Genomic DNA, 27,759 nt, shown 5'->3' on the forward strand with positions numbered 1-27,759 from the left:
TGAGGAGATGTTATATGTAGATGTCTCTAAAACAATGTGATATACACAGTCCCAACTTTAATTAATCCTGATCCCAGTCAAATTGTGCTTTGTATTCTTAGAGATGCTCTGATTAATAAAAAATATGTGCTTAGTAATAACAACTAATGCAGCAGTAGAAGTGAAGAATCCACCAGAAGACAGAGGTCGGTTCATTCCTACTGCACTTTCATCTCTGTGGTTCCGTCATTGATAAAACACTAAACAGGGTGTTTATTTATCTTTTGACTCATTAAAGACCCCCCTGATGTTATCCTCTATTCCTCTGAAGACGTTCAGGTGGGAGTTGAAAACAATCTCATCTGCTTTTTGGATCATTTCTACCCTCCTTCTATCAACATCAGCTAGACTTAAAATGATCAACCAGGGTCTCAGGGGGTGTCACTCAGGAGATATTATCCCAAAAAGGATATGAAATATGAAGAAAATATGAAGTTGAGTGTTTTTTTATTAGTTATTCAAGAATGTAAAACTACAAATAAGCTCACATTGATTTGTTTTTGTGGCTAACAAATGGTTCTGTAACCTGTGAAACTCACAAGAAAGTAACCGATTTACCACGTGGAGAGAAGATCACCTGCATGGTGGAGGGCATCAGCTTCAAGCAGCCCAAGCTTGTTGACTGGGGTAAGAGGGTTCACAACTTAATCTAAACGTGAAGTAAGAAAAACATCTTTGAATCCATAAACAGCTCCTCCACAATAACACATCCTTCCTTATGCAGGAGCCACTAATCAACCATATCCAGCATCAACCAGGCATTTTAACAGACATTCATTTCTATGGCTACTGATGACCCTCATTATGTTATTATTAAAGGCATTCTGTTATTAGAAAGATGATGCAGTGTGTGGTCACTGCATTTTCAGGTCCCGTGCTCGCTGTTGGGATAACAGGGTTCCTGCTGGGTGCGCGTCTTTCAGTTGCTGGGATAATTTACTACTGTATCTATATAAGAAATCAAGAGGTGAGGCATTTGCTGTGAATAACATTACAATTTTGTTGAACCTTCGTGAGCTTAAAGACATCTAAAAAGATCGAACACAGACTGTGCAGCATTGATATAAATCACCATTACAGGTTTTAAACTTTCTGTCTTACTCCTCAGGTCCATCATCGTTCCAGTGATGGTTCCAGACCTGCTCCTTCAGCCAGACCAGACGACCCAGTAGTCCAGGAGTCTTTCATTCTCCCAGTGCTGGAGACATCCTAATCCACACAAATATTATTCATTTTATTTGAGTCTCTGGTTTAAATTGACCTGTTTATGTGAACCACCACCTGAAAAACCTTTTGTTTCATTTTGATTGTTATAACAAACCTTTTCTCAAAATGAAGATTTGTTTTTGTTGATATAAATTGTAATGGCTGCAAGGCTCGACTGCAGAGCTTGGAGATAGGATCGTTTTGTACCACAACATTTTCTCCAAACATCTGTAACGTCATGTCCCTCTCAGTATCCGTTTTGTCCTTCATGTTTATATACAGACCAGATGCCTTTAGACCCTAGAACATAGCGTATGTCCTTTTTATGTTAAAACAAATCTCAGAAAAACACATGACTACGTCTCTACGTGTTTGTCCGTTGTGCCCTACTGAGGGTCTGACAGGAAACCCATTGCGTTGCCTAACATAACCAACAGTCATTTTTTAGGACAGTACGGATATCCCGCCTGTTAGTCTTCACTCGGGGCTTAAAAACTGTGTTCGTGCGCATGCGTTAAAAATGAGTCGCTTTGGAATTTATTGTATTTTTCTGTTCTTACTGATTAAAAGTCCGAGTCTAATCCTCTTTTTATGTTTCGCCATTTATGTTTATATTCACTACAGGACGCGGTGACACTGAAAGACACCGGCTTGAAAGAGAACTGAGATTAGCCTAAACCATCACCGCGTTTTGTTTTGAGGGGACTCCGGTCTGCAAACGCGTCACTGGAGCTGCCGTCCTTGTGTGTGCAGCTCTGGATGGCGTCAGGCTCAAGTGATGGACTGTGCTGTTCCCGACGCGGAGGTCGCCCCAAAACACCACCACCACAACACGTGGCACGTGGCACGTGAAGACGCCCAACGCGGCCGATAAGGCCGTTTATAAACACGGGGACGGACGCTGAGTCGTGATGTGACGGAGCAGGAGTCAGGACTCATCCGAACCGGACCGCGGGTGAGACAGGTGAGTCCACAATGACTGTAGCGTTTTGATTTTATGGAACAATTGTCTGCTCGTGCTGCTTGTTGTGTGACTCTATCCGTTATAACGTTCCTCTTAAAAGTGTAATGTTATTATATACAGGTATATTTTGTTCTCTGTCTTATGTTTGCATCACTAAACTAGCCAGCATCAAAGTAAAATGTGTTTGCTTGTTGCTTGTTTCAGCCTGTTTTCTGTGTTCTCCACAGCTTTTCCCTGACTCTGCCTGTGTTATCACTACGTACTTTTTGTACCAATGGGTCTCTCTCTGTCATCTTGGCTGCACGGCCGAGCAGCTGGCAGCCCTCCATCCCCCTCATCAGGGTTCCATGCACTGGCCGCTCCCACCTCCTCTCGCCTCCTGATCGCCATGAACTCCTCACCGGTTTCCCTGGACGGCCGCTCGCACTGGAGCTCCGTGCACCGCTCCCCTCATTTTCTGCTCTCGGCCTGCAAACGGGAGGCGATGCGTGCTCCGGTGGAGCTCAGCAGCGACGGGGTGAGGGCGGAGGTGGGGGTGCACACTGGGCTTCACGTGTGGGAGGTGCTGTGGAACCCTGAACACAGAGGGAGCCATGCTGTCATGGGTGTTTCCAGGCAGGACTGTCCTCTGCAGGCCTCAGGGTACAATGTGCTGGTGGGTAGAGACTCACAGTCATGGGGCTGGGAACTCAAAACCAACCAGCTGTGGCACAATGGACAGAGTCTGGGATGTTATCCCGGAAAAAGGGAGAGGTGGTCCTCACACATCCAGGTCTCAGAGACGCCGCTCCCCATCCCTGAAAGCGTCCTGCTGGTTCTGGATGCGGATGCAGGCACTCTGGGGTTTGTAGTGGATGGGAGCTTTCTCGGTGTGGCCTTTGCAGACCTGCCCCGTGGGGTGGAGCTGTTCCCAGTGGTTAGCAGTGTGAGAGGAGGAGCCAGCATACGACTACGGTACCTGAATGGAACCACGCGTACGTATTCAAATTATTTGCTTTACATTTAATGGTTCACGTTTGGATCCATTAGCTTCTATTAGAAGGCTGACACAGGGCTACTGTTGACATCCTAACACTTTGTTCTCTGCCGATATCAGGTGATCCTCCTGCCCTGATGGACTTATGCCGACTGTCAATCCACCAGGTTTTAGGGATGAGGAGACAAAATCAAACAGACAGACTTCCTTTACCCACATTTCTTCAGCACTACCTGCTTCCTAGTCGTTAATATTCTGACACAGTTTCTCAGCGTAAATTATTTTAACGCTCATTGCAAAGTGTTTACAATAATATAATTTTAAACAATGTGTTTTTAAATGTGCATTTTTATAGATTTTATTTATTACAATGAAACATATGACATATATGTAACTATTGTTTTTAAGCAAACTGGGTTTACTGTTATTTCAGTTTTTCACAGATATTGTTTTTGTCTTAATTTCTATTCTGCCTACTTGTGACAACTTGTAAGTGTTGTATCCCTTTTTTATATTAATAATTCAATTTTACATTCATTTAATGTATATTGCATTGCATTGTGATTAAACTGCAGGGAACAGTATAATTCTCTGTCGAAATTATGGAGTGCAGTGTTTTTAATTGTTATATGGCTACTTTTTTCTGAAAAAAATCATTTTTGAAAAAAATGGTTGCTGGTTGTCACGGCAACAATGGCGCGTTGTCATAGCAACGTCGTAAGAGCGCGCCAACTTGAGCGGCTGAGAGATTCAGGCACAATAAAACAAGTATGCTACATGCTACAAGCTCTCTCTCTCACTCTTTTGTTATACGTTGAAAACGGCAAATCTTCTACATTATAAAACAATCCAAACAAAAAGCTTGGTAAGAACATGCTAGCTAGCTACTACTACTAATACACAGGGCAGGCAGAGGTAGGAGCATTTACGCAAGCGTTTGCTAACAGGTGAGCCTCACTGACTGAAACAAGTAATAACAATTTTCTGCCTCTGCCCAAAAAAATCATTTCAAAAAACGATCTCACTCACCTCACTCCTAATGGCGGCACCTATGGAAACGCTGAGAGGGGAGCAAAGGACGGTCTTTGGTGTGTATGAGGACGGAGAAGAGGAGGACAGTCTGCCCACAGTAAGCCGACTCTGACGCCTGCCTGCTGGGCGGTAGACAGCTGCAGCAGCCACGTGTCCACGCCTGTGTTTACATGCTCATCCCCAGGTTTTACTGAGTGTTGTGGTCCAGCGTGGACACCTGGGCCTCTGCTTCTATGACAGCACAGACTCCTCCGTAAACTACATGAGAGACACTCCTGACAGCGGCGAGCTCCATCTGCTGACCAAAGGTAAGCGGTGCAACTGTCATGTCGTCCTACTGTAAATTCGTGCTTCTAAAATGTTTGACTGACCCTCTGACGTGTCTGTTAGTGATCCAGGAGGTTAGTCCTCATGTTATCGTTACAAGTGCTAAGCAGGAGAGGTGTATGGTCCATTTCCTTCAACAGCTTGGTGAGGAAAAAAATTATGGAAGACAAGTGGTGTGTGAAAATGAAATGGAGAGTTGTCAGACATACAGTATAATATAGTACATTTATGTCATTTTGTGTTGTATCACAGGTTCGAACTCAGACTACAAACCAGAGGTGGTGACTTATCCATATGTTGACTTTGGTGAATAGAAGCATTCTATATGATCACATGTCTGTCTGATGGGATGATCATATTTACATCAAAATAAGCTGCTCTGTGACAGCTCCGTTCGGTAATGTGCAGGTCTGGAAGTTGGTAAGCAGAGACTTCTCTCAGCTCATCTGCCCGCCCTGCCTGACTCCATTTCAGAGAGAGACAAAATGTCCTACCTCTCCTCGTGCATCTCCTTTGACTCACTCTTGATGGTAAGATCGCGCAAACCTATTCCTCACCCCGCTATTCTGCATGTACGGGAACTGATGACAAACTGTCCTTCATTTGCTACAGTCTTTTGTTCTTTTTTTGTTGGTGTGTGTGTGTGTAACATGTTTGTGTATTTGGTGGGTAGCTGAGGGCGCTGGGTGCTCTGCTAAAGTGTCTGGACAGGAGGAGAGTGGGAGTGGAGCTGGAAGATAGCAGTGTTGGAGTTCCTATCTTACAGTTCCGTGCCTACACACTGTAAGACACACTGAAGTGTTGCAATTCACACACACACACACACACACACACACACACACACACACACACACACACACACACACACACACACACACACACACACACAGACACACACACACACACACACACACACACAGAACTGTGATTACACATTTTCCATAATAAAAGAAATGAAAGAGGTTTCTTCAATGAAAAATTACTGGTCTGCTCATTCTTTAAGCAAACTCAATTCATCTTTGCTAACCAAAAATAAGTGTTGTGCTTGATCCTTATATAGGAAAAGTGTGGTTTACATTGACCAAGACACGTACAGGTGAGACTGCACACTTCACAATAACCCTGTCTACTTGTTCACAATGAGAACATGTAATGTGATGTATTAATACAATATTCAGACCACGTTTATCAATAGATTAAACAGGCAAAGACATAGACAGAATAGGTGGATGTGTGACCCCCATTGAGTTTGTATTTGTTTCAGTGTACTGCAAATATTCAAGTCAGAGCTTCACCCGTCAGTGTACAAGCTGCATTCAGGTGAAAAGGAAGGACTCAGTCTTTATGGTACACAGCTCAGATGTACAGTAATGTTCTGACCTATGTGATGAATTATGTGATTTTACACTAGCTACATGTCTTAATTGATTACAGGTATACTAAATCGCTGCAGGTGCAAGTTTGGCTCCAAACTCCTACGGTAAGAAAAAACTCTTGCTATAGTTTAATTTTGTCTTTGAGCACCACTGCCCTAAATGTTTTCCAGCTGGATCAGGTGTTCAATAAATCAAAAGCTGTAAGATGCTGGTAGAGCGAGGGGTGAATACATTAAGTGGTAAAAAAAAATAATGAAGTGAGCGCTTATTCTGTAAATTAAATAAAGGATGTTGGGAGTTTGGGTTAGAATTGTTTTTTTTTCAGAAATCACTGTAAGATCTAGATCTAGATCTAGATAACTGCTCATATTTTGACACCATGTTGAACAGTTGGGATAAATAAACAGTGGAAAAGATGCCGCACTACTGTTTTGCAGTTTAGGCACAGGATCTGTGTTTGTCTCAGAAATTTGCATCTGTGACTGCAAGAAAATCATCAGCTTCTCCAACATAGAACATCTTTTATTTTGGTGATTTAACCAGTGACATTTTGATGATTTCATTTCCACTGAGTCACTTTTGTAAATTTGCCATTTTTCCTGATACAGTTATTGTTTCATTACCTTCATACCCTGGCTGAGCTAAAGCCTGTGTAATGTCTCTCTACTTCCAGTCAGTGGTTCCTGCGTCCAACACAAGACCTGGCTGTGTTGTTTAGAAGACAGGATGTAATACGCTTCTTCTCTTCACCTCGCAACTCAGACATCCTGGGCACCCTGCAGTCCTCGCTACGCAACATCAAAAACATCCCAGTAAAAACCAAAGACAATAGCTTCTCTTTCCTACATATCTGTGATCTAATCTTGCGTCTGCCTCACCACCCGAACACTAACATTCAGCTGTGTGTGTTTGTGTGTGATAGACTCTGCTGCGTAGGATGTCTCTTTCTCACACTAAAGTGACAGACTGGAAGAACCTCTATAAGGTGGGAACTATAGCTTGAACACAATGCAGCCACTGTTGAATGTGTACAAAAAACGACTGGACGTGTGTTTGTGTCAGATGGTGCAAAGTGCAGTGTGTGTCAGAGACACAGTGCGACACCTGCCTCAGTCCATTCAACTCTTCCATGACATCAACGATGTGTTTTCTGATGACCTGCACTATATCGCTTCCCTCATTAACCGAGTTGTGAGTTCTTCCTCTCGCACGTCATCCACTAATAAATTTCACAACCTGAACATACATAGTTTTAGCGTAAATGATGTGGTACATGTAGGTGGATTTTGAAAGCAGCCTATCAGAGAACCGCTTCACCATCAAGCCAAACGTGGACCCTGCCATAGATGAGAGTAGGTGCAGTTGTGTAAGTCAGTTCAGGTTGTGGATCTGTGCTCGCTGATTCCGTTTGTTTCCTCTCTCACAGAGAAAAGGAGGATGATGGGGCTCTCAGACTTTCTGACAGATGTTGCAAGAAGAGAGCTGGAACATCTAGACCCTCGCATTCCCTCCTGCTGCGTTATTTACATCCCTCTGGTCTGAACCTCCCCTGCACAAAAGCAGTCATATCAGCTGTAGTGATACCAGTGCTCAGTTTAACGCTCTCTGCAGATCGGGTTTCTGCTCTCTGTCCCACGTCTGCCCAGTATGGAGGAGAAAGAGGATTTTGAGATAGATGGACTTGATTTCATGGTACTGTCATGTTATGTGTTTAAATTGCCGCTGTGCTTTTAACACCTGAATAAAACCATGTTTTTATGCCCGGATAGTTTCTGTCGGAGGACCGTTTGCATTATCGCAGCCAACGAACCAAGGAGCTAGATGACCTGCTTGGAGACCTGCACTGTGACATCAGAGGTTTGTTATAAAACACTCATGAGCTGTGGAGCTGCCATTTGTTCAACAATTACTGTTTAGTACCCAAGATGCTACTTTATACCATACAGACATGGAGACGGCAGTGATGACACAGTTGCAAAACACAATCCTCAAGAGAAGTGCTTCTCTCTACAAGGTTGGTGTGTGTGGCTGCGCATTTCCAGTTTTTAAAACATGACTCCCACTCTGATAAAATGACAGTTGGCATAAAAGCAATGTTAATATGTGTAGGTGGAGATTGTTGCGATTAAGTGTGTTTCTGTTAGCTGGAATGTGTTGTTCATTTTTTTATGAAACACCTCCTCATAACCGGTTCATTACAAGTGCTGTGATATTTGCCTCATGACACATCGGCTGCCATTTCAGCAGTTTTAATTGCGTGTGGGGACAATCTGAGCATAAACTTATCATTATGAATTAGATAGTTATTAGAGTTGAAGGTGTGTCAATTATCAATTCTTACGGCAACACTTTGACATATAAACAAGCATCAAAGAACATTGAGTTTGCTTAGCTGTCAAAGTAGAAAGTGCAGTAGCATGTTAGAGCACTGCATTGTCCAGTTCAAAACCTTCAATGTGTTTATTACATGATGTGCAGGTCCTGGATCTCATAGCAGAGCTGGACTGTCTCATGGCCATGAGCACTGCCTCCCAGGAGTATGGCTACACCTCACCCAAGCTATCCAATAACAGGAAGATAATAGTCACTCAGGGCAGGTACAGTAACGTCTCACACAGAGATGGACACTGTCGTTGCCATATAATGTTTTTGTATTTCCTTCATTTCCTAGACACCCTCTGTTGGAGCTGTGCTCTCCTGTGTTTGTGCCCAACTCCTTCCAGAGTCAAGAGCTGCAAGGCAGAGTCAAGATCATCACCGGTCCCAACTCCTCTGGCAAGAGCATTTATCTCAAACAGGTAAAGCAGTCAGGGCAAAAAGGCTTTTCATAGAGGAGCTGTTAGCAGTGAGCAGAGTGGTAATACAAGGAATGCAACGGTACAAGCACAACACAGAAGTAAAGCAACACAGAAGCAGTATATAAACAGTAAAAAGCAACTGCAGATGTTATAGCACTGATGTAATGATAATTAGTTACAGTACATGCGTCTAGATAAAGTGATAATGTGATCTAGCCTTTCCAGGCCATTTCAGTTGATTGTTAAAAATCTTGAGATGTAATTTACTAATTATCAATAAAACGCATTTTGTTTTTTATGGGTTTGTGTTCGTTTCTATACTCCAGGAATAAGGAGAGCTCATGTGACCCCTCTGTCCTCTTAGGTTTACATTAAATCACCTTTTAATGATTTTATTTTTTGCAGGTGGGTCTGATTGTATTTATGGCTCTGATTGGCTCAGATGTGCCAGCGAAGGAGGCAGAAATCGGTGTGGTAGACGGGATCTTCACCCGCATGCAGAGCAGAGAGTCTGTGTCTCTGGGCCTCAGCACCTTTATGATAGACCTAAATCAGGTATGTAGGTCTGTGTGTGTGTGTGTGTGTGTGTGTGTGTGTGTGTGTGTGTGTGTGTGTGTGTGTGTGTGTGTGTGTGTGTGTGTGTGTGTGTGTGTGTGTGTGTTAGGGGCGGGGGCATGAAAAAAAAAGGCATCCACTTCCAACACTGCTGTCCTCCAACTTCACTCCCACCCACTCCCCACCTGCCAAGACATTTCATCAAACACAGATTTATAATTTACTGTAACCGTGTCTATTCTCCAGATGGCCCAGGCTCTCAACAGCAGTACTGGCAACTCATTAGTTCTCATCGATGAATTTGGAAAAGGAACTAACACAGTAAGAGGCAATTGTTCCAGCACTTTGGAAATTGAATGCATATGTATACGCATAACAAGGACACACAGTGCCATTAATGTTAAGCACCTGAAACTAGAGCCAGCCCAGATTATTCTACCTTAGAGCTGTAGCACGCACAGACTCTCAGTTCAGCACACGTACAACAGTACTGCCAGAAAATAGCAGCAGCTGTCTAGACTTGCAGAAGAGAACCGAGAATAAATGCTTTTAAATAAAATTCTTTATACAAAGTATAAAGGATTCTATGGAGGTTAAGCATTACAATAATTAATTTTAAAAAGTCATCATAGTGTAATTCATTTATATTAACCCCATAAAATTACAAATTTACAACATATATGTTTAGAGCAATAAATAGAATGTCAGGGTTAAAAGACATTTCTCTGTTATTAGTTTACACAAACTTCTGCAAAGTTTAGTGTAACTTAAAGTACATTAACATAAAACAACTCAAAAATAGAAACTGCAGCTGCAAAGACAGAACTCGACTTCATTAGTATTTTTACCGCACTGTAAATAGGGGCATTTTGTGGCTTGGCCTGTTCATCTCTTGGTTGTATTAGGTCCATAGTCGCCTCTTGACAGAAACTAGACCAACTGTATCTCGTCCGCCTGCAGGTGGACGGTCTGTCCTTGCTGGCTGCGTCAGTCTCTCACTGGCTGAGAAAACCTCCAACAGATGTTCCTCACATCCTGTTGGCCACTAACTTTCACAGTTTGCTACAGCTGGGTCTGCTACCGTCGTCCGCCCTGCTGTCCCTTCTGGTGCTGGAAAATATTTTGAAAGACTAAATACAGACGTTTGAAATTCATGATTATTTAATTAAAACATTGAATAATTATTCCTTTTTATCTCACTAGAAGTTAATTTCATAAATGTAATTTTGTGTGTATGTGGTTGTGTATTAACGTACATTGTGTGTAAGACTCTGGAGACGGCACTGGACGGGGATGAGTTGGTGTTTCTGTACCAACTGAAGGAAGGGATCTGCCAATCCAGCTACGCTGCCAACATTGCTTCACTGGCAGGCCTGCCAACAAGTCTGGTACAGAGAGGAGTGGAGGTACGCTCACACATGCAAAACCACACAGGCACACTCACACGGGCTGACTGTGTGTGTGTGTGGGTGGGTGGGTGTGTGTTTGGTCAGGTGTCCGAACTGTACAGGACTGGGAGGCCCATTAAGCGCATTGACAGAGCATCATCGGATGAGCAGGCGAACAGGTTTGTTAAACTTCAGTTGCACAGTAGAAACCTGCATTAGCTGTCAGCGTGTGAGTAGCAGACAGGCATGTACAGGGTGTGTGTGTGTGTGTGTGTGTGTGTGTGTGTGTGTGTGTGTGTGTGTGTGTGTGTGTGTGTGTGTGTGCGCAGGTGCAGCTCTGTGGTGGAGAAGTTTTTGAGCCTGGACCTGGAGGACCAGAATTTGGACCTGCAGCTCTTTATGAAAGATGAGCTCCTGCCCTCTGCTGGAGAGGTGCTGAACCGCAGGTGAACTCCTTCCTGCAAACACGCTGCTTCTTAGTGTGGTGTCCTGTCTACTACATAGGCTTCAGTAGAGAACATACTCTAACTGAAGCTCTAGCAGTATACAATGCAGTCACACACATACATGACTCACAACATGTTATAAATATTTTGTATAACATTTAATATCCCATTCAAAGGTTTGTTCTACCAAAACACAAATATATTGATGTTGTCTAATTGTCATTATTTAAATATAACTATTTCTAATTCAGTAACCTGTGGGACAGTACAGAGATCCTTAGCCTTTCATATGATTGAAGTCCTTTAACTGCACCACTGTGACCTAAAATAAATGACCTTAAATAAATAATACATATATATATATATATATATATATACAATAGTTTTTTTATTGATCTCCTTCAGTGAGGCAGCCAGGTAATGAGGAAAGCCACAGTGAAGCATAGAACCGGGTCGACTGGACATCTGTGGGCTGTGTTGCAGAACGGTGTGTTGCAGCAGTGTTTAGTCAAAACATAGATGTTTTGGTTGAAGAGCTCCACTGTAGTCGCCACCTCACACTCTTCTGCCTTCACGCAACCCAAAGTCTTAACATCCAGCTCAGCTGAGGAGACAAGGTTATGGATTCAGTGGAACGTCTCAATTGTAAATACTATTATTACTTAAGGCCTCCTCCCACACACCTGCTTTGCCTCGGCCTGTGTAGCATCGTTCCCCGCGGCTGCAGTTGGTTTCAGTGGTGTAGCACGCGTCCAAAAAGCCCAGGTCACACCGGAAACACTGCAGCGGCTCGTCCTCACTCCCGAATCTCACCGATTCCCTGAGCAGCTCGGACTGCTCCTTCTCCCCACCTGAGCCCAAAGGACACCAGCAGCGCAGGGCAGTTTAAACGTGAGCCCACAAAACAACAACAACAGTAACAACTGCCTGGCAGGGAACTGATGCAATTATTTATTTATGGCATATTTTAACCAGGTAACTCCTAGTGAAGGAGGAAAGCGGAGGTACACCCAGTGGTGACTGCAGTCGTGCTTTGGATCATCCTGATATTGAGGCGTTTACGTAACAGCTTATTGAAAACATTTATTATTCAGGGGGTGCTGAGCGCGGAAATGCTGCGGGACATCAAGCCAAACTGATGAGCCACATTCTGCCGAGTGCCTGAGCATCTCTGAAACATTCTGTTTATTCTGCTGCAGCCTGGAATTCGTTTCTCCGGGTGGATGACTTGTGCTCCAGCTCTTAGGGGAGCATCATGTTTTTATTAACCACACAGATACTGGAAATATTAGGATATGCTGTCAGCACAACGCAGCGCAGGAGTGTGGCTTGATGGGGTTCCACAAATTTGGCTAAAGTTTTCTAAGTTCTTAAGCTTATTTAAACTAACGGACGACATGGTAACTGAACGCTGAATGTTGCCAAATGGCCAACGTCTGTCCCGAGATAGGAGGGCACTGAAAAAAGGGCTAATCTGTTTATTAAGGCCAGAAGATGAGGGTTTTAGTGAGACTCACAATCCTGATCCCCTGTTATCTTGTTAGCAGAAACGAGAATTACAATAGGGTGGTGGGATTTATTCACAGAGAAAAAGCTGAACCCACTGCTTGTTATTCTACCTTTAGGGCCTGAACCTACACCTCGGCTGCTGCAGCTGTTTGTCACGGTCTCGTACAAGCTCATCATAAATCAGGCTTATAATGGTTTTTGTTTAAAGCTTTGATTAAACCTTCATTTAACTGTAGCGGTGGAGGATTTACAGCAGTTCAGAAGCTCTGATGCATCGATATTTTTTTTGGGGGGGGGGATTTGGATACTTTGCAGCCCTATGAATACAGGATTAATGAGAGTGAGCTTTGAAACTAGAGTGGCATAAAAAAACAATTTCATAAACAAATAAACAAACACTACTGAAAACATTGTGAGTAAGGTCATTGTAGCTATAATTTATTGCAGAGCTAACAGATTAGATATTAGATCATAACAGTTGTAACCTAATAAGGGTTTCTTTTTCCATGAAGCCAAATCATTTCATATGAAAGAAAATTATAATTATAAAACAAGGTCCAGTTGATATTACAGGAACTCGGTTTGCTCTCAAATGTATATAAATTAAAGCAAATATCACTTTCAACATCAACCACTACAGCTGATTTCTGCGCCCCAGTTGTGTTAAAGGTTTGAAATGCAGTAATGTTGACATGTCAGAATCTCTCATCCTCTACACACAGGCGCTCCTACCTTGAGCAGATGCAAGCATCATAACAGCAAAAGCACAAAATAATGGTCCTGGCATTGTGAGCGTGACACCTCTCCCATTGACTGCTCCCTGAAGGCTGAGCTGACCGGAAGCATGGCTGAAATTGGATTAGGCAGGAGTGCACCTGCTGGGTGTCCAGCACTAATCACATCTGCTAAAGGCAGCAAACCATCAACCCGGCTGCCACCTGTAGGCCTCCAGTGGATGCGTGGCGGCACGTCTGAGAGCGAGGAGTCAGGAGGGATGGATGTCATGTAGTTTAATAGATGCGTTCACGCGGGACACGTGAACCAGGCTCTTCACCATGTGACTGAGATGAGCAAAAATTAAACCTCAGTCGAAGGGAAAGAAAACATCTGACCGAGGATGTCTTTACCACGTCCCCCCTTTTCACTGCAGCTGGTGAAGTCTTATTAAAAAGAGCTCTTTTTTTCAAACTGTCATCATCTTCAGGCCGGTTGATCCTCGGCTGTTCACATTTTCCTTGCAGAAATTGTTGATCCCAGCTCCTTCCCCTCAAAGATGAGAGCGTGTCCTGAGTCAGCGCAGGGTTAAGCAGCTTACAGCTGCCTGTCTGCCTGCGGAGATATGTATCAATACATGCGCTCGCAGAGGAGCTCTATTTAACACACGCCGCCGAACGATGTAGCAGTTCGCTGTCATCGGGATAAACACCCAATAAGTCAGAGTCTGTATGTTCAGCACATCCACAGACGCAGCTTATGGCTCAAACAGCCACCGCTTCACTCCCGCGGCCGAGCACGCGCACGTCTGAAGGCGTCGCTCTGGGATCCGAGAAGCTCTGGTGTCATTTTCCTGCTAATTTATGGCAAAGTCGTGATCATTTCGGAGACTGCAGCTGAAGCAGCGTCGAACTGTTCTAACAAATGCTCCTTCGACGTGGTCGATCCTCCTACATACACACTGATGCATCTAGTGCCCACTACACACACCTGATACATTAAAGCAAACAGTCGATCGGCTGTAAGTGGTGATGAAAGTATTGATCAGCGGCAGCTCCACTTGTAAATCATCTTTCCTCCAGCACGTGAACACATCACAGCGCCTCACGCTGGCGCTGGCTCGCGTGTGAGGGTGAGGAGAGAGAGAGCGCCAGTGGAACACACATCTTTAAAGCAGCGGGCTGCACCTCCACGCATGCATAACGCGCCGCTGCAAATTACTGTACACTCAGTCGCCTCGGTCGTCATCTGGATGGCAGGATCCCAGCGTGGGACCGAAGAGCGAGGAAATGCTCTGCAGGCCTGAAGGCCCATAAAACTTTTAAACTGATCCCCTGTGTAATTAGAGGCTCCAGGAGAAAATGCTGGTGATGATTAAAATCCGAGCCCTGGACCCCTCCGCTGGTCTAAACGCGCTCTCTTTGGCTTAGCTGTACCTGATAACGTTCCCTTCGCACCCCATTTTCTCCCCTCGTTTCGCCTGTTGCCGCCGCGGAGGGACGGGGGGTTCGAACAACGCGCAGGAAGCGGTGAGGAGAGAGCAGATGAGAGGTCGGCGTGGTGGGAGAGCGCTGCTCAGTCAGGCTGCGTCAGGAATAACTCCTCGCAACACGGTTTTTTAGGTTGTTTTTTTTTTTTTTCGGGCGCTGCTCTTTCCTTTCGAGCCGCTCGCCTGTGCTCAGAACACCAGCTGGTATTTATAGCGTGGCTGTAGGTGTCGAGTGAGAGGAGTGTGGCCTTATGGGCTCCTCTTGTTTATACCAAGACACAATTTCCTCAGATAAAGCCCAGATTACAGAATGTGTGCGATTAGATAAAGGCTCGTTGGAGCCCTAATCTGGCTCGTCCTCTTAACGGGGCCGGACGTACGTGCTCTCTGCACCGAAGCCAAAGGGCAGCGCGTCCGTCTCCCGCCAGCGATCCTGCTCACAACGTCCAAATATGGTCAAAGCCGCCGCGGCGGTGGAGATGCTGGACATGGAGCGGGTCAGCGATGATCCGTGTGGCTGAGTCAGAGCGACGCGGGGCGAGCACGCCCTTCACAGACAGTGACTCAGAGTCGGCATCGCTCTGAGACACTTTTCCTCCGCTTATTATGGGATGGTGCACAGTGTTGACGTGGGCCTGCGAAGGTCCGTCGGGCCTCAGTGCTGAGCGGGCAGGGGGGAGCCTGTCCGCAGGTTGAAGTGGATGTCGCTGGAGTTGCAGGAGTCTGAGCAGACGGAGCGGGAGACGGACGGGCAGGGGGACGGGGGGCGGGGGGCGGGCTCCTGGTGGTGCAGCACCCGGGCCAGCAGAGTGGAGCGCCCCCCCTCCTTCTTCTTCTCCTCCTTCCTGTCCGCCTTCTCCCCGTCGCCCGGCAGCGGCGCCGCTCTGAGGTCGCGGCTGTCGCCGCGGTGCAGGTAGGGGGAGGCGGGCGGCCCCCCGCTGTGGCCCGGGACCGGCGGCCCCCAGGAGCCCGGCTCCCCGTCCCCGCCCTCCCACGGCTCCTGGCAGCCGAAGCTGGGCTGCTCCTGCGAGTCGTCCCAGCCGCTCCCCCCCTTCAGGTCCTCAAGGTCGTCGAGCGACTCCTGCCTCAGCACCTCGCGGTCCCGGTTCTCGTACAGCAGCGTGGCGGCGCAGATGAAGATGAACAGCCCCACCCCCATCACCACGGGCCCGGCCAGCTTCATCCGCTCCACGTGGGTGGCGCCGCGGGCGCCCGCGGGCTTGGGCGCCGCCGCCGACACGTAGCCCGCCACCGCCAGGCTCATGCCCACCAGCACCACCCCCACGCCCAGCAGGAGCCACACGCCCGGCGCCGAGCGCAGGTGCAGCTTGTTCTGGAGCTCCCGGCTCTTCCTCAGGTGCCGGCGGCATGCTGGGAGGCAGGCAGGTGAGGACTGGGTGGAGTGGGAGGAGGCGGGGCTGCGGGCTGGACTGGCTGCGGTCATCCTCCGTCGTCGGGCTGCACAGAGAGGAGAAGAGGATTAAAGAGGTGGTTTCCCCAACGCACTGCGAACCACAGGACGGAGCAGCGTCAACGAGACGCGTCCTCCGCCGTCACAGCTCACTCCTCTCCGCGCCGCGCTTCTTATTGAGCCACTCATTCACCTCAATGGCACAAAGCGACCGACCCCCTTCCGGGAGCCCCTGATTCCACTTTCACGATTCCACCGCAGTCATGAAGATGGAGTCCCAGTTACCACAGTCCCCGCTCCGGCGGAACTCCTCGTCTTTTTCCCACGCAGCAAAGTGGTGGGGATTCAACAGGACGCCGGCGAACGCGAGAAAACCCCGTCACGGGCGCTTTTACGCATGTCTCCTTTGTGATTCACGTCTCGACCCACTGCGGCTCGTTGTCCGGCTATTTTAGCGCAGTCGGTACAAATGAGAGGGAGCGCTTGCCTTGTTGCGAGCGTCAATCTGAAGCAGCTCCTCGGCATCGTCAGAATGAATGTGCCCGAGTTTGGGTCATTTCCCCCCCACGCACCCCCGCGTCCTCCCCCACTTTGATCCGCGGCGGCTGCTGTAGGTCCTCACTTTCGCCCCGTTCCTCAGCGCGACGCGTTTTTTCTCGGTCCGTGCGCAGCGCAACAGCGGCAAAGAGCTCGAAGCGTTTGTAGGAAACAGCGGCGGCGCTGAAAAGTGGTGCAAAGCTGCTCTGCCTCTGCGGCTCCGCGCTGCGTGTGCGCCCGTGTTTTGATTCGCGTACGCGTGTTTGTGCGTGAGCGTGTTTGTGCAGAGGAGGGGTCGTGGGAATCTGTGGCGGGACCAGGCCAGTCCCACGGTGAGTCCCGCTATTCTCGGTGATCGCCCGCATGAAACTGCTCCAAAGGACGGTCCTTCGCCACCTGAACCCGCCAAACGCGCAGTTTTTAATTTTGCACGAATTAAAACACGATTTATTTCCCACGCGTCCCGGACATTTTACACAGTTTGCTGCTTGGTTTGTGGACGATTATTTTCCACCCTCGCGTTTGAAGGGAAAGAGTCTTTAGGGTTCCGTTCAACTAAATGAGTGAAGGGAAATAAACAGCTCTGCTGTGACTCCTGAGGCACAGACACATAACCTGCCCCCCCCCCGTGACGTCAGATTTCACATTAGAGTCAGTTTCATCAGGCAAATATTCGTTTGCAGTTGTTGTCGTGTGTGTAACATTATTTCTGAACCAGTGCTCGTCACGTGATCAACAAAGAGCCTGGCTGCTGGGCTGGTTTACCCGAAGCCCACTTTGACTCATGGTGAAGGTGGCCCCGTCTGCTGTAATCCTCATTTCCACTTTCAGAAGTGGACACCGCAGCATCTCACCGTTGCTGCCTCGTTATTCGGTGGTCATTTGTGGCACTGCAGCACAAAGTCCCCTCCTGCAGCTTTTAGATGGAAGATAAAACGAGAAGAGACTCTGATATGAACAGAAGCTGGATGAATGAGACCCTGCAGACTCAAGCGCTGCTCCTGGTCTGTGTAGCTGTTTATAGCAACTCAGGAACCAACTTACGATAAGGACAAAGAATTTTTAAAAAGAAGCCATCTGTGCTTTTGCTGCATCAGTTTTGATAAATTGAGTCCAACTATTGCAAATTGTGAAATCCCTCACGCTTATGAAACCTGTGCTACATTACGGGTTCCTGGCCCCATTGTCCACACATGTGGGCCAGATCTCAGCCACTTCTGGTGACTTCATGTCAACAGTTTGTGCCTGTGTCAACATGTGACATGGAGCAGCTGTGGGGGCTGGTTGTGTGGAACTGGGTTTAGTGGTGCAGCGGTGAGTCTCTGCGCTGCCGGTGTGCCAGGTCTTAGAGCTGCGGTGGAGCCCATCAAGGCTGCGGGGGCCAGATGTGGCTGCGGGGGCCAGCTGTGGCCCCAGCCATGAACAGGCTGCTGAGGGTGTGAAGGTGTGAAGCTTCCATTTCTACAAACGCATGATTACTCAGCTAATGCACAGGCCCATGTGTTAGGAATAATTTATCATCTTACTGTTTGTGAGGTGAAAATCACTGGTGTCAAGGCGTGAATTTAGTAAGTGACAGTAAAGTAAAACATTTCAACTGAAAATGTAGCTCTGAAAAAGAGCTTCTATCTGGTCAGAAAATCCAACATCACACAATCTGTTCGTCCAACCTTTGCATGATTTAGGTGAAACATTTATTACACACCTTACTATAGGCGTTTGTCTCCATCTTCTAAGTCAGACTTAAATACATATAATGAACCATCCCAGAATCAACCTTCTCATATGAACTCACTGACTCCTCATGCAGCGTAAGATCAAATCAACTGCAGCAGGAATAAAGTTCAGTTATCGCAACGTAATGAATTAAAATTACGGATGGATGATAATTTAAAAAAAACTGTAAGAAAAAAGTAAAATGTAGGTTTTTTTATAAATAGCTTCAGTGTATTATCTTCATAACTGAGGAGGAAACTCCATTATAATTCATATTCTGTCCTCAGGTCCAGTAGATGAGGTGTAGAGTTGGCCACTATCCGTCTGTGCGTGTTGAAATGAGGTCAGACAGGACAACTGGCCGTGTGCATCGCCTTTATTTTCACCTGGTCACATATTCCATCGTACGGCCACAGCTTCCTCTGAGCCAAACAGCACAGCGATACCCCTTAAATTAGGATTCATAAATAAAAGTTGTTTGCATATAAACAGATGCTGATGTACACATTCCAACTTGCTGACGTTTATGCTGCTTTACAAAGACACTGACGACGTTTGGTTTGACTCGATTGAGGCTCATTGGTTCAGTTCACTGTGGCATTGTTCTTCCCTGTAGACACATGTTAAACCTTTGCATAACTAAGCGGGAATAAACTCTTATAAGGAGCAGGGACAGACTTTCATAGCTGTGTATAGTATTTACAACGTGAATGACCCTAACAAGATGATCACTATTAATAAAACAACCAGAAGTTGCTTTTAACATTCATGTTCCGTTCCCAAAAGTCCAGACAAAGAACAGAGCTGGTTGTCGTGTTCTCTCTCAATAAGCTGCGAGTTGCCTTGACTTAACTATTAGCCCTAAGCCCTGCTGGTCACTAAACAACCATTCTACCAGAAAAGCAACACACACAGGCTGGTGGGAAATTACATCCTCATTTCTGAAACACACTTAGTCACATCTGCCGACGCACACACGCACACACACACATTAGAACCCTCCCCCATTCCAGCCAACTCTTCTCTTGCCTTTGGGCCTGTGAGACGGCCTCCTTTCTCCATCTACAGGACAGAGGCTGAACTACATAGTGCTTATGCTTCACAGGGTTTCACATTAAAAAAACCTCTCAACGCCTCGCGATTGTATTTTGCCGTTTTTAAAAATCTGTAGCCGTGTAAAAAGCAATGAAGCACAAACACGCTTGTTCCATCCACGCAGAGCTCAAAGCACTGTTTCATTACAGCTCAAATAAAAAGGGAAACGCAAACAGAATACAGACATTTAAATCCAATTCATAAACTGTACAATGTCAACAAGACTTTAAAGTGTCTGTAGTTTTTTTGTAATGGTTCAGTAAACAAACACAATATAAATTAAGAAACGTTAAACTCTCTCTCTCTCTCTCTCAGGTTGACCAGTACTGTCCATCATGGAGAGAGGAGGGAGGAGACGGGGGGTTTCAGAGATGATGGCTTCCACTTCTGCAGCTGCACCGACACACAGCTCAACAGATTGAACCTCAGGGCCGATTTAGTCTTTAGCTGTTTCGGGGGAACCACAGCTGAAGGACCTGTGAGGAAGGAGTCAGGTCTTACTCTTCATCCGCGTTCTTCAACATCAGGATGGAGTTGTAGATCTTCAGGGCAGGCCCTAATTTGATTGACAGGATCTTGACAATGTCTGCTTGGTTCAGCAGCAGGAAGGCCTCGCCGTCTATTTGCTAAAGAGATAAAATTGTAAGCCTATGAAGCATTTTACGCAGCGGCTTCACCATTTGTTCATATTCATCTAACATGCACAAACAAAGCCAAGTGCTCACCTCTGTTTTAAACGTAGCAGCATGTTCTTTACATCCAGGGAGTCCTTTGACAAAACCGGCCACCTGATAAACAAAAAGCAAACAGCTACAGACAGGATGCTGGAATTCAAAAATGTTTACATTCTACTCAAACTGCCTCGAATGCCTTCGCTGAAGCTCAGCTGCTTGCCTGCACAGTTCACATACTCAGGCGCACTCGTACTTTTCCCTGAACAACAAAAAGCCTTCATGTTGGCCAAGTAACGAGCAGTTCATCTGCTTTTCATGTGTTGACACAGAGCGAGTGTGTAAGCATGTCTGACCTCCTCGGAGCTCCAAGTGGCCACTCTCTTGGCAGTCAGCCCCAGGACCTCAGGCAGCAGCTGGCAATGTTTGTCCCAGCAAAGAGCCACCCGGTGTGGGGGGGAGGCAGAGATGCCAGGGGAGAACACAGACTCATGGAGGGCTTGTTGAAGGGAAATGGCGTCAGGAGAGGCTGAGGAAAGAGGGGACGGTGTTTAGACGGAGGTTGGGTGGTTGATTGTGCGAATTATCCTATTTCAAACTCACCTTTCCCATCGCCACTCTCCTCCTTAACATAGTGCACTTTCAGATATTTAGGAACCGGGGCAGTCCTGAATAGATGAAAAGCAATAGCAGCATAATAAAAAGCAATGGCTCTCCACTACAGTCTAGAACAAACATCCTCAGCAGCCCAATGTGGTGTAATGGTCTCATGACGAGTACCGTTTAGGCCTTGTTCCATTGTGGCTCTGCTCACTGGCTCCACTCTGTGGCTCTGGCGGGTTGTTGCGCCCCGAACGCTCCGCTTCCACGGTCGCTGGTTTCCTAGCAACACAGAGAACCCCCTCTAAAGGTACGGACTACTGGACAAAGTTCCATCCATAAGAATCCTCCTAGGACTGTGAGGGGTTTTCAAAGTGTGCCCCTGTTGTTTATGTGGCGTGAAAAGCGTGCATGAGTTCAGCAGCAAACCTGTTCTGGGAGTCCTCTCCCTCAGTCTGCTCTGATGCTGCAGACGCTTGCGTCGTGGTGCCTGCGTTGGGCTCTGGGCGTCGCCCACGAGGATGGGCTCCACCGAGGGTAGGAGGTCGCTCTCCATTGAGGCGGTCTGGCAGCAAGCCCTCTTTGTTCAGATTCATTTCAGAGTAGGGACAGCTCACCTGCCTGCACACACAACGTTTACCCAGGCCAAAAGTCAAATTCATTTCTGAAATTGTGAATGAAACAGCAGGTAAACTATTAGGAAGAAGAAGCTTCTGAAAACCACCTGAAAGACATAAAGCCGCCCACACAGACATACACAAGCAACATTTTCATTGCTGCAGCCCACACAAGTACAAATGACATTTAAAAACCTGGAGATGCTCTTACTACACAGTGCCCCTACACATTCATAAAATATGATCACATGAAACTTTAAATGCTCTAGAAACAATTCTCATATATAATAGGAATAGGTACAGATGTAAAAAATGTATAAATAAACATGCATATAAAATGATGATATATATGAAATTTAAATAATTGAAATATAAAATGCACAATGATTTTTTTCTTATACATGTAACAAAACAATACTCATGGAATAAGAATTGTAGTATTAACATAAGAAGCAGGGTTCTACTAACGTGTAGTGCGTCCCATAGCGAGGTCCTCTGATGTGACCAACACCGTTGCATCCTGTGGTTGGACATCCTTGTCCTGGTGCAGTCAGCACCTCACTGGACCCTAAAGCACCCACACACCTGTTATTAAACTTTTGCTCCCAACTACAGTACAAAAGCCACTTTAACATAGGTTCTCACCACTGACTCCAAACAAAGGCTGAGCCAAACATTTCTGACCTGCTTTAAAAACCTCAGTGTCTCACCGTTAGGGTGTTGTAGCGGGTGTCCTGTTTTCTGACACCAACCTACTGGGTGCAGATCGGGGCTGTCTGTTTCCACCCAGTAGTCATACTCTGAACTCCAGCCATCAAAATGAATCTAGACAATGGAAAAAACACACGACACACAAGCTCAGCAAAAGTCACACCAAATCATGCAGACTAGGCGATATGTTGTACCTTCAGTCGGTGGTCCTCTGTGTCCACTATGGTTGCAACACGGATGAGCATGGGGTTCCTCTTATCCACGGCCTCTAATTTCATCCCAATCTGAAAGCCATGTGGAGGACGCTGCACAGCAGAGTAACGTACGTCATGACTATGTCTCGACTATTGCAGTACATGTATTATATCTGTAAATCATACCGGTTTGAAAGCCCGAGCTGGAGCCGCCTGCGTGCCCGTCTCTTCCAGGTATTTCTCCCATGAGAAACTCTTGGCATGTTTATATTCTAATTGAGATATCATATCGACTCATTAAAGTTATGACTTCAAAAAAACAACTGCTTTAAATAAAATGTGTCAGAAAATAACAGTATCATGCATTCCAACATTAAGTTACTTATATTTTTATTATTAAGTCAATGCACAGTATTAATATGTAGCAGAAAATGTACACTCTTTATCAGTAAAGCTTTAACTTAATAAGCATGATAGTGTTAGTTGGGCCCTACAGGATATTAAAGTAGTTTATACTGACCCACGTGTGTCTTGGTCTGTGTCTTACCAGCTGGAGTGGTCAGAGTTAGCTCAGCCTCTTCACAATATCCAACAGGATGGATGTAAGGGCTGCTGGCATCACACCTTAACGCAAAAACATATTCAACTGACATATTCTTTACTTCTCCTAGTTTGCATTTGTTTGTTTTGTGGCATATGTGCCTTTACATATTTATGTTTCATGATACACATATCTAAAACATTTCCACACATTTTACCTGCAGCATCCTGGCACCATCTACAGAAAAAGCCTGTCCTATTTTACACAGTAAATACAGCCGCCCTCTAGCAGCCTGGGACCAGGGAACAACTTGTGATGATAAAATCCCTCACTGTCTCAACCTACAGTAGGCAGCAACACAAAGACACCATACCCAGCTATGTCACTTACCAGTAATCGTATGTGTCATCCCAGTTGTCAAAATGAATGAGCAGACGGTTATCAACAACTGCAGCAATGGTTGCTACACAAATTAAGGATGGGTTCTTCCTGTCAACAGCTTCCAGCTTCATCCCTGCTCTAAATCCAGAAGGAGTCACAGACTGAAATATAAAAAAGCTGACTTTTAGCACACGCATCCCTAAAACAATCAGATTCTCTCCATAATTTAGATTGTGTTACTCAATACTCACTGTGTTGAGGCTCTTGAAAAGATGCTTCGGAGCTAGTTGACCCCTGCAGTTCTTCACATACATGCTCCAGTTGAATTCTCCTTCCTTGCAGCCTAAAAAACAAAAAACGTATTTACTCCAACTTTCATCTTAGATTGTAGGGTCATGTGAAAGGTGTGGGTAATGTTTAAGTCTTTTTGTAACTACCTTTAGGAAGCAATAACTTGTGTCCATTCTTTTCACACCATCCAGCTGGTTTCAGATCCCATGAGTCAGCATTGGCCCAGAAGTCATAGCATTCTAGGTAACCATCAAAATGTAGCCTCACCCTATAACCTTGGATCTGTGAAAGAAAGTGACAACGGGTACATAATTAGGACAAATAAGATACATCAGGAACAGAACAAAAATGATTTAGGACCTTTACCTCTGCCACCGAGAGCACACAGAACAGGGACGGGCGACACGGGTCCAGACCCTCCAGCTTCATTCCCACCTTAAAACCATTCCTGCTTTGAGGAAATGACTGGTGCTGAAAGGCAAATGAGACAATGCAGTTGAAGACACAAAAGACAAATTCACTAGACAAAATGAACACTGAAGTTGTATAAGGTTAACTTTACCTCTTTAAATAGTTTAACAGGACTAGCAATGGCCTTCTCCTCTTCCAGGTAAGCAGGCCAGCTCCATGCCCACTTCTTATTGGGTGGGGCAGTCCCTGTATTGGGTCAAATAAAAAAGATTACTTCTTACTATCACCATTACAGACTGGCATTACAGTTAACACTTAATGCAAGTAATGCTAATAGTTTTATTTGTATATATTTTATTTATTTTAGCTTAATTCTAAGTAGTTACCTAGTTTGCCTACTTTTGGACCTCTTCTACCTTTTGTAGTCTTGGCCTTTTCCTAAAATAGTGAAATAAAAGAAACAATTTAAAATCCATTTGCCCCTTATCATTCTTGTATGTAGACTAAAACAGAGGGTGAGTGATAAAAATACACATAATTTTGTGCAAGCTATTTGGCACACAAAACATTGGCTGTGGAAAAGACATTAGTAGGATGTTAGTGTGTGCTCAGCACCTCAGGCTCCTCTTGGTTGTCTTCCTCTTCATCACCAGAATCCATGTAGAGCTTCCGCTTTTTACGCACACGTTTACCAAGCCTTTCACCTTCAGCTGCCTGACTCTCCTTTGCTTCCCCTGGAGATGATCTATAGAAAATAAAAAAAATGTCTCATTATTAAACAACATACTAGAATAATCTGAGTGATAACAAATGTATGTCAGAGAATACTTGTACCTGCCACTGGAGGGCTGTGCGCATATGGAACTACAGAATTTTCCCTGAAAGAGGACATCCCGTGGAACACCACCACCACAGGCCTGGCATCGTGACAGCTCCCCGTTTGGGCCAACATCAGCACTAGAGCCAACTTCAACACTTGGACAAGCCTCCACACTCGGACTCTCTTCTAAAGGCAAGAGATAAGAATTAGAGAAGAGCCTGAAACTGAGGATGTGAGCTGTACTACAAACCGGTAGACCATGGAATTTAAACACTGCCATTCTTCAAATGAACAGTATGAGTTAACCATTTGTTGTCATACCTTTACCTTGGGATGATCCTGGCTGACTCTGATTGGCTGGAGCAGCTGTTTTGCTAGACTGTGATTGGCCCTCTGGCGGAGGGGTAGGAGTGTGAGACGGAGCTGGGTCCAAGGTCTCACGGTTTGGCTCTGCCCCTTGTCCTTTGACCTCCAGGTCTGAGACAATCTCAAGAGTCCCAAACTCTGTCATGCGGAACTAAACATCACAAAGAAAAAGAAGAGATATACTTGAGAATGTTTTTGTTGAGAAACTACTCAGCTGAGATCATAGAAGTTATTAGATAATCTCAATAAGTCACACTCATTAGAAATACTGTGTAAATCACCCCCTCTCCCTTCTTTGTTTCCAATAAAAGCTTGCTGGTGTTTTTTTTTTTAATCTATGAAAGTTAGCAGAGCAGGTTTTACCACAGGGTGGTCGGTCGAATGAAAAAAAATATATTCCCCATTGAGGGACAATCAAATCTCTCTAATACCTTTATGTCACTTCCTGGCAGAGTGGCAATGCCATCCTTCCAGTCCAGGGCACCCATCATGTCAAACTCAGCGCCTTGGGAGGGGCCATCACTGGGCGGGGTGTCCGTCATTCCCACTCCTCTGATATACCCCAACCTGCAAGGCACAGCAGCCACAAAATCTATATATTATATATTACATCATATACTGTTAACTGAGGCAACAAGGTTGAAAGGTGTTAAACAAACAGCCCAAAGGCCAAATAAAAGGCTTCGGTGCACATGTGATTTTGATAATGGCTTCGTTCCCCATCTATTGCATATGACTGTGTGTGATTAGGAGCCACCTGCATGATTACACCTAAAATCTGCTCCCAGCTACAAATGCAGCGTCTACCTGCTGGAGTAAACAGCATTACGCAACATCACCCATAGATGGCGACTGTGCGCTGGCTTGCAGGATACACCATGCACTTCGATTTCAGACAAAACAGTCAATAATAATATTGTTTTTCTGGTTAACTAGGCGGTAAATGCGTGCACAAACGGCCTCATGGGGGTGATCCTTCATAAATACCATTGACGAACAGGGGGAAATATGTGCCAACTTTAAATTAACCCGACAAGTTCATCTTTTCCTTGTTTTAACAGTATCTCTTAAAACCGGCGGTTTGCCTGGTTGTGAACAAGTGAAGGGTCAATGTGTTCATCGGCCTTAAGATAAACACTGTTTTCTGCGCTGACTGTCCAAACTTAACAGCGTTTTAATCCGATTAATATTACGATATAACGTTTTAGTCCTGACGCATGTTCAACACTGAATTAAGGTAATATTTTCTGTATGCACTGTGGTCGTAACCACGTGAAAAGTAAACAACAACCCAATCTGGTGGGCGCTGATGGAGTTTGACTTTGCTCCTAATGCCTCAGTTTTATTCCAGCCATAAATAAAGTGTACGTAAGAGCGCCCATGATTAGCATTCGTCTTATACAAAATGGCGGAGCATAGGAAGAGGCCACCAACACGTTTAAACTATGTAAATTACTCAAGTTACCGATCTAAACAAATAATGCAAAGCCGCTACGCGTCTAACACAAGCAAACGGTTGTTGTGTAATTTCCTGACTTAGTGTTTTCTTTCATTCTGGTTATTTTCTTCACTTTCCCCTTGTCACGGAATGTCAGCCCCGGTTGCTAGCTAGCGCCGACACGAAGCTAACAGTCTGCTAGCCCCACTCCGTTCAAGTGAACTGACGCCTGCTACACGGCTAGCCGTAGCATTGTGACTGGATGCAGCCTGCTAAGGACAATCTGTAATAAATAAGTTTCCCGGTTAATAACAATAGGAAAACGCATTTCCCCAAACGCCAGCATTTCGCACAACACCCTATAAACTCGCAATAACATGCTGCTACTGTTACGAGCTTCAACATTGTTGCTTGATTAATTTCTTCAATAGAAACTTGAAAAAACGATTTATTCTCGCCGCTCGAAATCAGAGTGGAAATAATATAAACTACCACTAATAAGCAAAATGAAAGTCCCTCTATCTAATTTGGCCACTGTTAGCGACAATAAACGAGTATTAACGCCAGAATTGTTTAAAAAATGTGGAACTCACCTCGTTTCTGTTTTAACTCTTATTTAGAGCTGGATAGAGGGATGCGCATGCGTGCAAGATGCGCTGCCTGACAACTTTAGGTCTCGGAAAAGTTCTGTTTACTATCGGTGGTCAATACCAGGCCTGCGTGCACTTCTGAGCCACTCGAAACTCCGTCCAGTGCCGATACAACTAATATGACCGCTGCACCGGAGCTCACATATCATCTCTTGCCCGTAACAGACGCATTTCCCTCAGTAGTACGATCGCGTATGAATGGAGCGCAGGGGCCGCAGTGTCTGTCTGTACAGTTGCGGAGCGGCTGTTCCACTGTGGTCACTGGTTGTTTTCGCCCCAGTTTATGTCCCCACGATCGTTTTTTGTGGGCAACGTCCGATCACACGGAACAATCAGTTCACGCGAGCCGCTGCTAAATGTGGGATAAAATACCCGGGCCCGTAAAATCCCCCCGAAGTCGTATTTTTTCCAATCAAAACAAGCCACATTCGCTGCGAGTCCTGCCTGGTTTGGCCCCTAAAGCCCGTTCGGTCCTGTTGGCTAATGCTGA

At 45.6% G+C, this 27,759-nt stretch overlaps 4 protein-coding genes and 1 long non-coding RNA gene across 21 annotated transcripts; 2 read left to right on the forward strand and 3 right to left on the reverse strand.

The window, feature by feature from the left end:
* Positions 1 to 469: 469 nt before the first annotated feature.
* Positions 470 to 4,354, reverse strand: LOC114842441 (uncharacterized). 2 transcript variants are annotated; one of them, XR_008692790.1, is made up of 4 exons: positions 4,215 to 4,354; positions 2,881 to 3,167; positions 2,473 to 2,784; positions 470 to 1,248 (listed from the first exon to the last, which is right to left on the reverse strand). It is a non-coding gene; the product is annotated as an uncharacterized LOC114842441 (long non-coding RNA). The 2 variants fall into 2 exon arrangements; XR_003783428.3 differs by having other exon boundaries at positions 1,361 to 2,784.
* si:ch1073-228j22.2 (SPRY domain-containing SOCS box protein 1) lies at positions 2,484 to 3,531 on the forward strand. The gene is made up of 2 exons (XM_029127919.2): positions 2,484 to 3,183; positions 3,306 to 3,531. Exons 1-2 carry the CDS (start codon positions 2,484 to 2,486, stop codon positions 3,434 to 3,436), a joined length of 831 nt encoding a protein of 276 aa, XP_028983752.1. The 3' UTR covers positions 3,437 to 3,531.
* msh5 (mutS homolog 5) lies at positions 4,182 to 20,034 on the forward strand. 9 transcript variants are annotated; one of them, XR_003783426.3, is made up of 27 exons: positions 4,182 to 4,314; positions 4,402 to 4,525; positions 4,608 to 4,688; positions 4,797 to 4,850; positions 4,953 to 5,074; positions 5,218 to 5,327; positions 5,605 to 5,640; positions 5,809 to 5,891; positions 5,979 to 6,024; positions 6,594 to 6,732; positions 6,843 to 6,905; positions 6,983 to 7,111; positions 7,200 to 7,272; positions 7,347 to 7,456; positions 7,532 to 7,612; positions 7,690 to 7,777; positions 7,867 to 7,934; positions 8,399 to 8,517; positions 8,592 to 8,718; positions 9,124 to 9,273; positions 9,520 to 9,594; positions 10,234 to 10,380; positions 10,542 to 10,679; positions 10,767 to 10,840; positions 10,991 to 11,107; positions 11,513 to 11,594; positions 12,733 to 14,974. XR_003783426.3 is itself a non-coding variant. In XM_055503055.1 (27 exons), exons 1-26 carry the CDS (start codon positions 4,225 to 4,227, stop codon positions 11,551 to 11,553), a joined length of 2,481 nt encoding a protein of 826 aa, XP_055359030.1. In that variant the 5' UTR covers positions 4,182 to 4,224; the 3' UTR covers positions 11,554 to 11,594; positions 12,733 to 14,974. The 9 variants fall into 9 exon arrangements, 7 of the variants coding, with proteins under 7 accessions (XP_055359030.1, XP_055359034.1, XP_055359032.1 ...); XR_008692789.1 differs by having other exon boundaries at positions 11,517 to 11,998; positions 12,083 to 14,974; XM_055503055.1 differs by having other exon boundaries at positions 11,517 to 11,594.
* Positions 13,034 to 17,103, reverse strand: LOC114842429 (transmembrane protein 200B). Of its 3 annotated transcripts, none has more exons than XM_055503066.1 (2): positions 16,803 to 17,103; positions 13,034 to 16,277 (listed from the first exon to the last, which is right to left on the reverse strand). In XM_055503066.1, the coding sequence occupies exon 2, from the start codon at positions 16,261 to 16,263 to the stop codon at positions 15,475 to 15,477; it is 789 nt and encodes a 262-aa protein (XP_055359041.1). In that variant the 5' UTR covers positions 16,264 to 16,277; positions 16,803 to 17,103; the 3' UTR covers positions 13,034 to 15,474. The 3 variants fall into 3 exon arrangements, with proteins under 3 accessions (XP_055359041.1, XP_028983755.1, XP_028983754.1); XM_029127922.3 differs by having other exon boundaries at positions 16,718 to 17,103; XM_029127921.3 differs by having other exon boundaries at positions 16,424 to 17,101.
* On the reverse strand, positions 18,845 to 27,373 carry l3mbtl1b (L3MBTL histone methyl-lysine binding protein 1b). 6 transcript variants are annotated; one of them, XM_029127893.3, is made up of 22 exons: positions 27,213 to 27,373; positions 25,613 to 25,748; positions 25,137 to 25,332; positions 24,830 to 25,001; positions 24,611 to 24,740; positions 24,382 to 24,433; positions 24,147 to 24,241; positions 23,951 to 24,055; positions 23,731 to 23,866; positions 23,545 to 23,636; positions 23,303 to 23,454; positions 22,892 to 22,995; positions 22,558 to 22,643; positions 22,372 to 22,482; positions 22,177 to 22,291; positions 21,935 to 22,034; positions 21,279 to 21,470; positions 21,030 to 21,131; positions 20,853 to 20,917; positions 20,606 to 20,778; positions 20,304 to 20,366; positions 18,845 to 20,204 (listed from the first exon to the last, which is right to left on the reverse strand). In XM_029127893.3, the coding sequence occupies exons 2-22, from the start codon at positions 25,721 to 25,723 to the stop codon at positions 20,076 to 20,078; spliced, it is 2,481 nt and encodes an 826-aa protein (XP_028983726.1). In that variant the 5' UTR covers positions 25,724 to 25,748; positions 27,213 to 27,373; the 3' UTR covers positions 18,845 to 20,075. The 6 variants fall into 6 exon arrangements, with proteins under 6 accessions (XP_028983726.1, XP_028983723.1, XP_028983721.1 ...); XM_029127890.3 differs by lacking the exon at positions 27,213 to 27,373 and adding an exon at positions 26,718 to 27,117 and having other exon boundaries at positions 24,830 to 24,998; positions 25,143 to 25,332; XM_029127888.3 differs by lacking the exon at positions 27,213 to 27,373 and adding an exon at positions 26,718 to 27,117 and having other exon boundaries at positions 24,830 to 24,998.
* Positions 27,374 to 27,759: the final 386 nt, after the last annotated feature.

The sequence above is a fragment of the Betta splendens genome, chromosome 16, assembly GCF_900634795.4.
Source record: "Betta splendens chromosome 16, fBetSpl5.4, whole genome shotgun sequence".
Classification (NCBI taxonomy): domain Eukaryota; kingdom Metazoa; phylum Chordata; class Actinopteri; order Anabantiformes; family Osphronemidae; genus Betta; species Betta splendens.

Excerpts from the sequence above, each read along its gene's own strand:
- si:ch1073-228j22.2 (XM_029127919.2), top strand. The coding sequence starts at position 2,484 with ATGGGTCTCTCTCTGTCATCTTGGCTGCACGGCCGAGCAGCTGGCAGC. Across the intron at positions 3,184-3,305 it reads GTACCTGAATGGAACCACGC|GTGATCCTCCTGCCCTGATG; the intron begins GTACGTATTCAA and ends TGCCGATATCAG.
- msh5 (XM_055503054.1), top strand. The coding sequence starts at position 4,225 with ATGGCGGCACCTATGGAAACGCTGAGAGGGGAGCAAAGGACGGTCTTT. Across the intron at positions 7,613-7,689 it reads TAGATGGACTTGATTTCATG|TTTCTGTCGGAGGACCGTTT; the intron begins GTACTGTCATGT and ends ATGCCCGGATAG. Across the intron at positions 10,381-10,541 it reads CCGCCCTGCTGTCCCTTCTG|ACTCTGGAGACGGCACTGGA; the intron begins GTGCTGGAAAAT and ends ATTGTGTGTAAG.
- LOC114842429 (XM_055503066.1), bottom strand. The coding sequence starts at position 16,263 with ATGACCGCAGCCAGTCCAGCCCGCAGCCCCGCCTCCTCCCACTCCACC.
- l3mbtl1b (XM_029127887.3), bottom strand. Across the intron at positions 24,056-24,146 it reads CTGTTAAACTATTTAAAGAG|CACCAGTCATTTCCTCAAAG; the intron begins GTAAAGTTAACC and ends TTTGCCTTTCAG. Across the intron at positions 21,132-21,278 it reads GGAGAGGACTCCCAGAACAG|GAAACCAGCGACCGTGGAAG; the intron begins GTTTGCTGCTGA and ends CTGTGTTGCTAG.